At 35.7% G+C, this 14,570-nt stretch overlaps 1 protein-coding gene across 5 annotated transcripts in view; it reads right to left on the bottom strand.

Annotated features, from left to right (window-relative positions):
- The window catches only part of atp8b2 (ATPase phospholipid transporting 8B2), a 142,695-nt gene that overhangs the window by 90,885 nt on the left and 37,240 nt on the right, over positions 1–14,570 (bottom strand). For all 5 annotated transcript variants that reach the window (XM_028794033.2, XM_028794030.2, XM_028794031.2 and 2 more), the window contains one exon: positions 13,954–14,012. In XM_028794033.2, the coding sequence (XP_028649866.1) occupies positions 13,954–14,012 (59 nt within the window). The remainder of the gene's footprint in view (positions 1–13,953; positions 14,013–14,570) is intronic.

The following is a 14,570-nucleotide window of genomic DNA, read 5'->3' on the forward strand; positions in this document are numbered from 1 at the left end:
AGATACCATTGTGCCTGTCTGAGGGGGCATGGGAACTTTGTGCTGTTTACTGTAAATGTAGAATGCCAAATGGAGTAGCAAAAGAGCAATTTTATAAGCATTCTAGATATTGTTAAATACCCAAATGAAGCATGATCACATCTGAGTCAAAACAGAAAATAACTACTTGAATAATAGGCTAAAATTTAATAATGTGTAACTATACTGATGCATACTGGTCACATCAGTACTATGAGAAGTAGCTAATATGCAAAGGTGCTATACTAAAAGACAGATTTACAGACAGAAAAAATCCAGCACAAATACATTGGCTTCCATTCCACCCAATCCCAGAACTCATAACATTTGTAGCACAGTACATTAAAGACACATTTACCTATGAACACATTTTGCAGAACTGGTTATTTTAATGAGTTATTACTGCCTGTATCGGCAGCAAACAACTATTGGATACACTCCACCACAAGCTTAGCACACTGACCTGGGCAAATCAGAGACCATAGTTAACCTAATCAGCACATCTTTAGGATGTTGCAGGAAATTGGAGTATCTAAAGAAAACCCATTCAGACATTTGGGCAAAGTGCATTGATCAGGCTGTTAGCCTTTCTTCCAAACAAAAAACAACTAAAGGGTAATATACTGTATGTTTTATCAGATGTGATAAAACCAATATAAATAGACTGTAAATAACAGATACAGCAATGCCAGTAAATACACGAAATATGGCTACATAATCTTCCCCAAAAAAAGTACATGTGGCAGTTCTGACACACAATGTGTAGGATGATGAAATTTTGAACAGCAGCTCCACTGTGAGCTAATGGAAAACAGATTAACAAAAATTATTCTGTTTTCTTTACCATTTCTTTCAAGGGCTATGGGTCATACCTCTCTACTGGAAATAATTACCCTTTTAAGACAAGGCTGAAGCCACCCGCTAGTGGCATGAAGTACTTTTTTAATTTGGAGTTAATAAACCCTACTCAGCACAGCAACTACAGTACAAAGGTAATCCACTGTTCAGAAAAGAAGTGTAAGTTGTAAGTCCTCCTTTGCTGCTTATGATTTGGTGATTGTGTAGATGAAATGTTTTCCATCACCAGCTAAAAGATAACTGGGTAATTAGGTTGAATTTTGTGAATAGCAACCACAAAAAACCTCTACAGGAGTCAGTAACACATGGAACTGGTTACCTGGGAAGTCATCCTGACCTACCATCTCAATTTAAGAATGCTGGGTTATATAACAGAGAGACAGTGAATGTTAACAGATGGTTGATTAAAGCACAATATTAGATCAAAATAACCCTGAATGAGAAAACTACAAAACATTCCAATATTTAAAATCACTTATAAAAGAATGTTATGTGACGCAAACTCCACAGAAGTAATTGCTCCTTTGGACAAAGTAATTGGTTTCATTAAAAGAAATAACTTTAATGAACTGTAGTCATTGATCCATCTCAGACATAGACGAGGAGGGATTTCTACCCCATATCTTCATTACAAGACTGCTTTACCTCAGGGATATGTTATTGTTTTCAACACAAACTTGTTCTTTCAAGTCCACCTCAATAAAATTCAGTCTGGACATTGACTAGGCCATTCTAAAATTTCAAGTTTTATTTCTTTAGATATTTTTTGCATTTTTAAACTTTGACTTGTGTGATTTGGCTGTGCTTCAGTTTTACTTCTTACTGAAGATTCGATCATTGATTAATTTGTGGTCGCTACAAAAATGGAAAGCTATCCAGATGCTAATGTTGCAAAGCAACCCCAAATGCAGCACAACTAGAACCAAACCATTCTGTTGGTATAAAGTTCTGAAAGCAATGCATGTTTTTTTTCCCCAGACACAACACTGATGAAAGTAGTGTCAAAGTACTATTCATGTGATTCCTCTGTCTGATAGTTGTTCTGGAGCAAACTTTAAGTTATCCAGGTGCCTTCTGGAAAATGTGGGAGTAAGCACTCATGTTCATCACTAGTTTCCACTTGTACCCACTAATAACCACTAACAGTCTGGCATACACAACCATGCAAAACTATTTCACCTGATCATTTGCTCTGTTTGCATATTACTAATACTTACAAATTATTATTTTTTTGCAATGGGAGATCATGGAACCCACAAAATAAAATGATTTTGTTTTTAAAATGCATATTTTACTATGCTCTATAGCACTTATAGTATAATATAATATAAGTATATATGAGGTTCAAAGTGCAACAGCAACAAAAAGTCACAAATTGCTAGCACAAATCAAATAAATCTTACAGGTGGCAGTTCACATTACAAAACAGTTTAAAGGTGTTCACCTTAGACTGCTACAACTACTCATGACAAATCATGATGCAATCTTATTATTTAAGACACAGTATAACAACAACTCGGGACTGAATAAAAGAGTTTGAAAAATTAATTGGACATAAGCTGACAGCACAGTGGCACATTCCTATGGTGTGTTACCTCACTGCTCTAGTAGACTATGAGCAAATCCAGAGGCTGTTCACTGTCTATACAGATGCTCAACATTGTTTCCATGTCTACACATGTGTTTCTCTGGGTACTCCCATCTTCCTCCCACATCCCAGACATGTGTATATTAGTTTACTGGCAACCACAAATAGCATTCCATGGAGCAAATGTAGATTCCACTGTCCCATGACCCAAAGTTGGATTCTATAGGTTTAGTAATGGATGGATGTACAACAACTAAGAGGAACAATGGCAAACTGGTAGACACTATTGTCCTACATTCCTCAATGGATACACAGTCTACATATACTTATCATAAACTCCCTGTCATTGTGTAAGTTGCCATATATGTTGGTATCCTCCAAGATCACAAAGAAATGATTGAAAGGTTACCTCATGAAGTCCAATTGTACCACTATTAGTGATAATACCCTGTGATGGTATCTCATTAGGTCCACATGTGTTTTTTCATCTGATGCAGCCAAGATATGCTCTAGACACTAGAAATGTGGTAGCTCAGTAGAATGGATGGTAGTTAGTTGGTAAATGAGCAAAAAAATGATAGCATAATTAATGTGTAAATTCTATGAATAATACACATGGAAAATTTTAATGGTAAAAGTAATATATCATTTACACAATTATGGAAGTTATTTACTTCAGAATAAGTTAATTGTATTAATTCTATTCAAAATATAAAAAATATTTTATTATATTAGAAAATAGGCAAATTATCAGTACCTGCAGTGCAGAAGTCGTCACATATTCAAAGCATCATCAATAAAAGTGACTCACCTTATAAATTTGCTAAAAATGTATGCTTTATCAAAAAGAATTGTAACGTGTTTTTGCATTTATGATTGACTTATTTCAAGTATTAACTACTGCCTGTTAGTAGCATTGAGCACAGTCATACTACTACTAGTAACAAGAAGAGATTCTGCTTGTGTGTAGATTGTAATGGAGTTATAGGAACAGACCCAAAAGCCTTAATCATGTTTTTAAAATGGGCAGCGTGGTGGAGCAAAGATTGTGTTCCTTGTCAGAATCTGCATGGAGTCTGTACATTTTCCCTCATATGAGGATTCAACGGCAGGGGTGATTATTCCTAAGGATGTCCAGTGATGGATTTATTCTTTATCCATCCAGAGATGGTTTCTGCCATCCATCCTTCACTGGTCCTCCTTCAGAGAATTATCAAGCAATCTTCTGTCTCACCAAGCGACATTACATTGGAAATGATAAAGGAAGCAGGAGAGACCGATACGTTTTTGAAAAAAACTTCATCCTGTTTTTGAGCTCACTTATAGTAAGCAAGTACGAGTCACGGGTGCGGAAACTCGTACTTGGTCTTGCGGCAAAGCAGGTAGAAACCCTTGATAGTGTGAAACATATATTCAAAAATGATAAGTGTAGTATAATTGCTGTATTTTATTGTTATGTAAAGGCTATGGCTAAATTTACAAACAAAAACATCCAAAAGTATTTTTTTATAACAGCTACATTTTATAAAATGACATTTGAAAACTTGTATATGGGGGTACAGTATATTTTACTGCACATCAGAGAGCTGGCTACTCAGACTGACTGGTAACTGTACAACAACAATTTGAGATAAAAAAGTGCAATCAGCACAACTGAGTGAAACTACTTGGAATGACGAAGTAGGAACATCATTGTACTGTTTAGATAGATGTATTGTGATAATACTCCTTCTACTACCATGTAAGTAAATACACATATAAAAACTGTCATTCCCATTTAGTTCAATTCAGTGTTGTGGGAAGAGATAGATAGGTAGGTAGGTAGGTAGGTAGGTAGGTAGGTAGGTAGGTAGGTAGGTACTTTATTAATCCCAAGGGGAAATTCACATTCTTCAGCAGCAGCATGCCCATACAATAAATAATATTAAATTGAAGAATGATAATAATGCAGGTGAAAAACAGACAATAACTATGTATAATGTTAAATATTAACATTTACACACCCCCCCCCCCCCCCCCCCCCCCCCCAGGTGGAATTAAAGAGACGCATAGTTTGGGGGAGGAACGATCTCCTCAGTCTGTCAGTGGAGCAGGACCGTGACAGCAGTCTGGAAGCAAGGTTCAGAAGGCAAGAGACCTGCTAGACAGTACATCACAGCAAATACACATGTGCACACCAACACTCACTCACAAATTACATTTGCCAATCCATCTACGATACATATGTTTGGAAGAAAAACTGTATCTTGAGGAAGGCCCATTCAGTCTAAGATGAAAATGTAAACTCCACTCAGACAATAGCAGGGTTCTGGATTCAAACTTAAGGATGCGGCATCATTAAGAAGCAGTTATAATCGCTGTGTCTCAGTGGCACACCAGTATAGACACAGCAAATCAGAAGGGAGAGTAACGTTTAACCCATAGGGGTTGGCCCCAAGGTATGACCCAGTTTCCCCTGATATACAGTAAATTAGCCATAAATTAACAAGAAAGGAGGTTAAAACAATAATTATAATGTGGTCACGTAAATGAATACAAGAATGCATGTTTTAAATATGTTTTCCCTTTCTGGGGCAACACAATCCTATTAAATTATGTGAAGAATTCCAGATGTTGATGGTCCTTTGAAATCAAAAAGAGATTACTGAAATCTCTTACAACAACATCAGTCCAGTTACACTTGCAGACTAAAACTTAGCTTCATCTGAGAGAAAAAAAAAAGTTTACAACTGATAAAATATGATCCTATCATCTTTAAACATCCGACTTAACCTCTACATAGAGAGAAACCACAGACACTACTGCTTCTCAGCAGCAGCCACAAAACTGACATTTTTTTAAACACCCTTCAGTTTCATTTTCTCTGGAAGATGAAACTAAACTTGTTCCCAGGCTGTCTGATGTAGATTCTAATGTTAACTGGAGTCTTTTTTCGGGGCCTGCAATATTAGATCACAACATGCAAATAATAAGAAATCCTTTTCCAACAAGGAATTATGTTTTGATTTTTTAACAAATAGAATTAATACCCTGCAATGGGTTGGCACCCTGCCCGGGATTGGTTCCTGCCTTGTGCCCTGTGTTGGCTGGGTTGGCTCCAGCAGACCCCCATGACTCTGTGTTCGGATTCAGCGGGTTGGAAAATGGATGGATGGATGGGTAGAATTAATACCCATTCAGCTCTGTGTCTGGTCCTCTCTACAATATTTCTTCATGTTGCCTGAAGCTAAATATTCTGTTTGGGGTTTAAGAAAAATGCATAATCAGCTGCTCAAGTCAACAAGGACATTGTGCTGCAACCTAGCACACTGAAAATAGTTTTTTTTTTTTTTTTTGTCATGACAGCAGCACCATGCATTATTAAAGCAGCTGATTATGTTGGTTGCCCAACCAGAAAGAGGCCATACATTTCTGTGTTAAACTGTCATCATAAAAAAGAAAAGTAAAAAGAATATAATCAACAGATCAACAGCTCGGTGAAATTAAAACATCTCTGGTTCTTTGATAAATCCAATATTGATTCTGCTCTAACACTATATATAATAAAGTACTGAAGATGGTGGAAAAGGCTGGTTGTAATTTGGTTCGGAAAAGTACACCACTTGTACTTGAGGGCAATTTCACTGATTAAGAATGGACAGCAAATTTTACCAGATGATCATTTATTCATAAAATTTATTCAGAAAGAAAACAATGATTTGTATTTTAGTAAAAAAAAAACTAAATATAAGAAATGTAGGAAATGTGCCTTACTTTAGCAAAATACATTTTTATAATCTTAATGGAAAAAAAGGCCACCCTACTACTCATGAGGATGATTATTTTTGTCATTCATATACTGAAAAGAATCATTATGATATAATGAACATTCATTGCCTGGCAAACGTATTCAGTCCTTTAAATGTTTTTTAACTTGTTTTATTCATTATTTTTATTTCAGTCTCACATGATCTATATGAAAAATTTCAGACAATACTAGATCTTTATTAGAAATGTCCTACATAATGCAATAATCGTCTTTAGATTTATAGTCCAGTCCAACCAAATGTTACACAGCCCTTCCTCAGTTTATGAATTGCAAGACATTGCATGAAACTGCAGAAAATCACTCTATGGGCAATTTTACAGTATAATCAATTGTACAGTACGATAATATCCATCCATCCATCATCCAACCCGATATATCCTAACTTTAGGGTCACGGGGATTAGAGCCAATCCCAGCCAACACAGGGCGCAAGGCAGGAAACAAACCCCGGGCAGGGCGTCAGCCCACCGCAGGGCGTGCTCACACACACACACAGGACAATTTAGAATCGTCAATGCACCTAACCTGCACGTCTTTGGACTGTGGGAGGAAGCCAGAGCACCCGGAGGAAACCCACGCAGACATGGGGAGAACATACAAACTCCACGCAGGGAGGACCCGGGAAGCGAACCTGGGTCTCCTAACTGCGAGGCAGCAGCGCTACCCACTGCGCTGCCCTACAATAATATTCAATCAAAAACTAACTTATATGTATTATATACACAAATAAATTTAGAGTAAAATGAAAAAGAAATTGAATGAAGGTAACAACTTTAACAATATTTAAATTTGAAACTAAAAACATTGGGCCAAAAGAAGTAAATAGGTCAATAGGTCTGGTCCTATGACTAAACACAAGACTGTAAATACCTTGGTTAAATTAAACAATTACTGTGGCAGTTGCCATTGGACTTCGGTCAAAACATTTTTGAAAGATATGTAAATAAGTACTGGATCTAACTGGACAAAAAAAACAATAGACCTGGAGCCTGTAACAAGGCAAACACCGTGCAATTTTTTTGAAAAAGATTGGTCAGTTTTTTTGGAAGTTATCATTGTACAGATGTTTCCTCAGACAACAGATAGGCACACTCACAAATACACAGACACCATGCTAAAATTAACTTTTCTTAATGTTTAGACCATCACAGAATCAAAATTTAAATGTAATTCGATAGCGTATTTTTGACCCTATCATCAAACTTCCAGTTATTTAACATACAGAATGATATGTTACAAATAACTTGGAAATGTGTGTGGCTGCTCTCCATAATATGCTCTATATATATCTAATTTCTGAATAAGCCTCATCAATTTTAGAAATCCCGAGCGCAGCGGATACCAGGTATAATTTAAACCAGGGAAGAACAACACTCACAGTGCACGTGTATTTGGAGATTGCACATGAATGTACATGGGATTGGGGGAATTCTTTAATATTCTTTCATAATAAGGTTTTGAAAGCATGATTGAGAGTTAAAAAAAAATTAAAAGCAAGCACAAATGACTTTGCCTATGTAACCTGGGTTTATATGTATTTTGAAGTGAGATCCAAACAAAGATTTGTTTACTATATATTGAGCAAAAAGCATTGACTAGAGCCAGGATCATTAAAAGGCAGGCTGGGGACTACACAAGTTTTCTTTGGTCCCAAGCCATTCTCCAAAAACTTATTATTTCCAGGTATACTAAAATTATGTGGAATCCACATAAATCAATGCACTTGCAGAGAGTTGATCTGATATTGTTGGGTTTCCATTGTTCCTTGGACAATATGCAGCTTTAAAATTGGACTTTAATGTCATAAAAGGAGACATTAATAATTAAAGGCACATTATTTCACATTTTTGGATTAAAAATAGATTTCCTTAAATTAAAAGATGGATTTTTTGCATGTGTAATTTTCCATGTTTTTATGAATAAGAACAGAACCATTTTGTTTTTATGGCAAAACTGTTTGCATTCTTTTTCATGCATCTCATGGTTTTCTGATGTCAGAGGCCATGGTTGAAGCTAATTAGCTGAACTAGCATGTGACTGTGTTTCTTCCCTGAATCTCTTCTCCAACAAAATATCAGACAAAAATGCACAATATGTGTGTTTTCTGTCAGTTCATTGATGGTTAGAAATATACAACCAACATGAATGACATCTTTCTCCCAACTCTGGATGTTATTTGCTGAGACATAAACACAACATGCAGCAGTTGCAATTGACAGAGGTATTGGTTTCACAGATACAATAATTTAATTTGTTAATTCATCACTAGCAACCTGGAATAAAATGTCTATAACACACTTCTTTTAAATACCTGTGCATTAGTGAAGGGTTTATTATAAGGGCTTTATAACATAGCAACTGTTTTAATTCATATCAGACAGGTCTGTTATGCATTCTAAAAACCTTTCAATCCACTTAATTATTAAAATGTTGATTCTCTGCTACCTAGATCGTTTACGATATGAATTTTTGAAAGTTACTTCCTGGCTAATCAGTAAATGTCAGGTGATTGGGTAGAACTACTTTGGATTTTATTACTTTTTTTGTTTAATAAAGTTGTATTTATTTCCAAGAATAAGCATTAAAATAGAAGAGTTATAATACAGCCAATTAAACACACATTGCTACACTACGCTAAAAGAGTTCTATAACTCACAGTACACAATCTGCACAGTAGGATGGATAACAGCATAGAGCTAGAAGAGCAAAGTGAGCATGATCGAACATATCAGCTCAATAAAGAAAACAGATAAGGTGGGGCTAGCCCATGAAGGGTCATAAAAACCAAGAGGAGAAGAAGTTTATACTAGATGAGAAAAAGGTCTTGTAAACAATGTGACCTTTGCAATGTAGGAGTAATATGCTGCCACGATTTTAAATGTATAATAATCCTTGCAACTGAATTTCGGACATACTCAACCCCTCATTGCAATAATTAAGTCATTAAAAACTTACATATGTTGCCATTAGAAGATGTTGTTCTGAAACATACTATTACTTTTGTGCACTAGTCACGCTTAGCTGTAGTCATCACTTAAACCACATAATACTTTAATTACAACATTAATTTCATGTTTATAATTAACTGCTTTGTTGATGCAAAACAGTAAAAGAATGTTCGTTATTGGCTTTAAAATTTTGAAAAAAAGTTCTTTTAGTGAGTACACTTAACTCCAAATATTTGAATTTTAGTTTAGTGGAATCAGTACACAATTTGAAGGTTAAAACCATGTCAAAAATATACATCTAGTCATCATACTTCTGTATTTTCTAAAATCTGTTTTCTTCATATTAAAAATATTGCAATATTAAGGCAGTTTCTTGAGCTGCATGATCTTGAAAAGATGATTTATTCATTTGTCTCAAGCAAAGTTGACTATTTTAATGCTTTATGGTCAGTCTGTTTATATCATTCACTCACTACTCTATAGTTAATTCCTAACATGGCAGTAAGGATCATAAACGGAAAGTATGACAATATAACTACTGTATAGCTCTTAAATTACATCAGTGGCTTCTAAATAAGTTTAGCAGACATTTTAAAACTCTACTTCCATATTATGTTTTAAATATTTTGCTTCCCTTTACAATTATAAAACTCAAAAACGTGCCTATACTCCAAGGCACACATTGAAATCTCAATATGCTGACCTCCTTAGAATTCAGAAACTAAAAACTTATGTAGTAGGAGGAACTTTTGACTAAAAGAAATTCAAACTGGATGGAACACTTTGCTTATATTCAAGAATTATTACTGGTCTCAGAAAATAAATAAAGTCCTAACATAACATACTCGCATTATAGCTGTTGCTGAGGTTGTCACATACCACTTTCTTTTACTACTTTTAACTAATCATAAAATACTGGGCAAAAGTTTTGTGCACATGTAAAAAAATGTTAAGCAAAAATAGACATGCAAAGTTTATGTATATAAAAAAAAATTCTATAAAGAACAATAAAAAAACAAATCAATATCTGGCATGGCCATCCTTTGTCTTTAAAACTGCATCAATTCTGTCAAGTACCCTGTTGTGCAGCATATTGAAGAACTTGCCACAGGTGTCCTTACTTGCATCCGCTACCCAGTAATCCCAGACAACCTTGGTAATGAAGAGATCACATTTGGAGTTGCCATACAATCCTTTGATAAACTCTTCGCTCTTGTCCAAAAAAAACTTTTTTATGACCTTGCCCATATGTTTGGAATCATTGTTCCGAGGCACAATGAATTAGGGACCAAATTTGCATGGAACCTCTGCTAGGGCTGCAGAGTATCATCCGCGTAGCTTTCTTCAGCTCTTCTATAGGCAGAATAACTCCTCTCCGAGTCAAAAACTTCAAATTTTGACTCATTACTCTAGAGTCATTACTTCCATTGTTCAGCATCCCAGTCTGTGCATTTTGGTCCTAGGGAAATTTCTTGACTTTGGCTACCAAAAGCCATTTTTCCAAAGTGGAAACACTCTTCCTCTTTCAATTAGATTTCACCAGGCTACTGAGGAGTACTTTTCAGCTCGACCGGTTTTTCTCTGCGTTTAGAGCTGGTAACAATGTTGGAAATCTTTCAGAATCAAAGGGGTGTCAGTCTGATGTATCATTTATTTTGTACAAACAGTTTCCATGGCCAAGAAGTCTAGTTAAATGTACAGTTAGGTCCATAAATATGTGGACAGAGACAACTTTTTTCTAATTTTGGTTCTGTAAATTGCCACAATGAATTTTAAATGAAACAACTCAGATGCAGTTGAAGTCCACACTTTCAGCTTTAATTCAGTGGGGTGAACAAAACGATTGCATAAAAATGTGAGGCAACTAAAGCATTTTTTTAACACTATCCCTTCATTTCAGGTGATCAGAAGTAATTGGACAAATTAAACAACTGGAAATAAAATGTCCATTTCTAATACTTGGTTGAAAATCCTTTGCTGGCAATGACAGCCTGAAGTCTTGAACTCATGGACATCACCAGATGCTGGGTTTCCTCCTTTTTAATGCTCTGCCAGGCCTTTACTGCAGCGGCTTTCAGTTGCTGTTTGTTTGTGGGCCTTTCTGTCCAAAGTTTAGTCTTCAACGAGTGAAATGTATGCTCAATTGGGTTAAGATCAGGTGACTGACTTGGCCATTCAAGAATTTTCCACTTCTTTGCTTTAATAAACTCCTGGGTTGCTTTGTCTGTATGTTTTGGGTCATTGTCCATCTGTATCATGAAACGCCACCCAATCATTTTGACTGCATTTAGCTGGATTTGAGCAGACAGTATGTCTCTGAACACCTCAGAATTCATTCGGCTGCTTCTGTCCTGTGTCACATCATCAATAAACAATAGTGTCCCAGTGCCACTGGCAGCCATGCATGCCCAAGCCATCACACTCCCTCCACCGTGTTTTACAGATGATGTGGTATGCTTTGGATAATGAGCTGTTCCACGCCTTCTCCATATTTTGTTCTTGCCATCATTCTGGTAGAGGTTGATCTTGGTTTCATCTGTCCAAAGAATGTTTTTCCAGAACTGTGCTGGCTTTTTTAGATGTTCTTTAGCAAAGTCCAATCTAGCCTTTCTATTCTTGAGGCTTATGAGTGGCTTGCACCTAGCAGTGCACCCTCTGTATTTACTTTTATGGTAGACTTAGATATCAATACGCCTAACCCCTGGAGAGTGTTGTTCACTTGGTTGGCTGTTGTGAAGGGGTTTCTCTTCACCATGGAAATGATTCTGCGATCATCCACCACTGTTGTCTTCCGTGGACGTCCAGGTCTTTTGCGTTGCTGAGTTCACCAGTGCTTGCTTTCTTTCTCAGGATGTACCAAACTATAGATTTTGCCACTCGTAATATTGTAGCAATTTCTCGGATGGGTTTTTTCTGTTATCGCAGCTTAAGGATGGCTTCTTTCACCTGCATGGAGAGCTCCTTTGACCGCATGTTGCCTGTTCACAGCAAAATCTTCCACATGCAAGCACCACACCTCAAATCAACTCCAGGCCTTTTATCTGCTTAATTGATAATGACATAACGACGGACTTGCCCACACCTGCTCATGAAATAGCCTTTGAGTCAATTGTCTCATTACTTTTGAGCCCCTCAAATGAAGGGATTGTGTTAAAAAAATGCTTTAGTTGCCTCACATTTTTATGCAATCATTTTGTTCACCCCACTGCATTAAAGCTGAAAGTCTGCACTTCAACTGCATCTGAGTTGTTTCATTTAAAATTCATTGTGGTAATGTACAGAACCAAAATTAGAAAAAAGTTGTCTCTGTCCAAATATTTATGGACCTAACTGTAGTAGTACTGGAACTTTTGAATCTTGACTGGACACTTTTATGAACACATTAAATGATTATGAATTCAAACCCACATTTTAATGAATAATATAATTACATCATAACTTATTAGGTTTTAAACTTCATAGAGCTAAACTTTGGACAATAATTCCACAACATTGCCTCATTGTCCAATTGTCATAGATTTGTCAGCATTACATCTATATCTTTTGCACAAACAGAAGCTTTGTGTCCATTCTAAGCCATTATATAACAGAACATTCTTAAACCTCCTTAATCTTTTAATCTAATTCAAGACTGCACAAGGACAGAGACTATTCCAGCAGCATTGGGTATAAGGCAGGAGCTAACTAACCATAACCAGGACACCAGTACACCAGAGGACAACTGATACACAAACCAACACTCTCATAGGGACAATGTAGAACAACTAATTAACCTAAAATAAACATTTTTTCATATATGGAAGGAAAACCAAGGTAACTAAATGAATAAAAAAATCCCACAAACAAGGAGCATTAATTTTATAAGCAGTCTTTTCCATTCACGGGAAGCCAGAGCACAATACCAGAATCAAAGTTAGAGAGGATGTCAGTTCATCACAGAGCACACTTACATACAAAACTAAAACGTACACTTTGCATGTAACAACACTACCATTACTACTACCAGGCCAGATAAGGGTCAACTGTTAACTTCATCAAAGTGTAGCTGTCGGAACTGAATCACTGTGAACATCAAAAGCCTAAAATCTTCAAATTACATTTTAACCATTTTTACATTCTTCCAGGAACCTACAGAAAATTTACAAAAACTGCTAAAATAATGCAGACATATAATTAGGACTCTGAACTGGAATATGATTTAAAAAAAAAAAAAAAAAAAAAAATTGAAAGGGCACTCTTGAATATTAGTCCTAAAGGAAGCCTGCTACAATTCATTTTCTGATTCCTTTAGAATCACTCTCTAGGGCCTTTCTTATTATTTTCAGCCTTAGCCTTCATTCACACAATCTTAAGGAAAGAACAGCAAACTAAAGGCACTTGCTGCAAATGCTCATTACTGTAGTTGCGTAGGAGAATAACTTCCAGCCACTCAGTCATAATGTAGGAAACAACCCCTACAACTCTCTGTAACACAGTAGAACTCCCACAACTGCAAAATGCTGAATTTGCACACAATTGTTAAACACATTAAATTAATGGAATTCTGTGAACTAAACTTTGGAAAATCAAGAGAATTTAATTATATGTCACATATTGGAAATTAATACTAAAAGGTACATTTGAATTTAAAAGTTGGTGTGTAACCAATTAAGTTTAATGAAAAGACGAATGAATGGGCCTAAACTACAATCTAATTCAAAGGTTAGTTGAAATGAAAATTTAGGACTGACTTACCGCATAGTAGAACTTCTCATTGTACTCCCGATCATTTGCTCTCACCCTCCTCTCCTCCTCTGAAATTAGAAATAATTCATAAAAACATAAGTGGCATTATTAAAAAAATAGTAACAAAAGAAAAATGTGTGCAAGCTTGTTATAGTTAACTAAATATATACTTAATCATCTTTACTTAATACATGTCAGACAGCAAACAGATAGAGAAACTTCTAGAAGCAAATTAATTTCAACAAAGTGTGCAATTCCATTTAAAAATAAAAAACACATTATTTCTTATTCACCATGCAGGATTTGCTGAAACTCCTAGAACAACACAAAGATATTTATTCAATTTCTGGAATAAATACCATTAAGTAAAGAAAATAATTGAGATTGTTTGCCAGCTCAACGCTATGCGGTATTTTAGGAAGTTTAATGGCATTACACAACCGGAATACCTTCCCAATATTTTGAGCAGAAAATTTTTGAAATGCTCAATTTATTTAGTTTTTCAGTCTTACTAATGGATACTGGGATGTATCATTTATACTAGAGGCATTGAGGAATACCAATTTTTCCCCTCTACATGAGATATTACATTGTCAAGTGCTCCATTTGTACTTTTACAAGTTATT

The sequence above is a fragment of the Erpetoichthys calabaricus genome, chromosome 2 (genome assembly GCF_900747795.2).
Source record: "Erpetoichthys calabaricus chromosome 2, fErpCal1.3, whole genome shotgun sequence".
Lineage (NCBI taxonomy): Eukaryota > Metazoa > Chordata > Cladistia > Polypteriformes > Polypteridae > Erpetoichthys > Erpetoichthys calabaricus.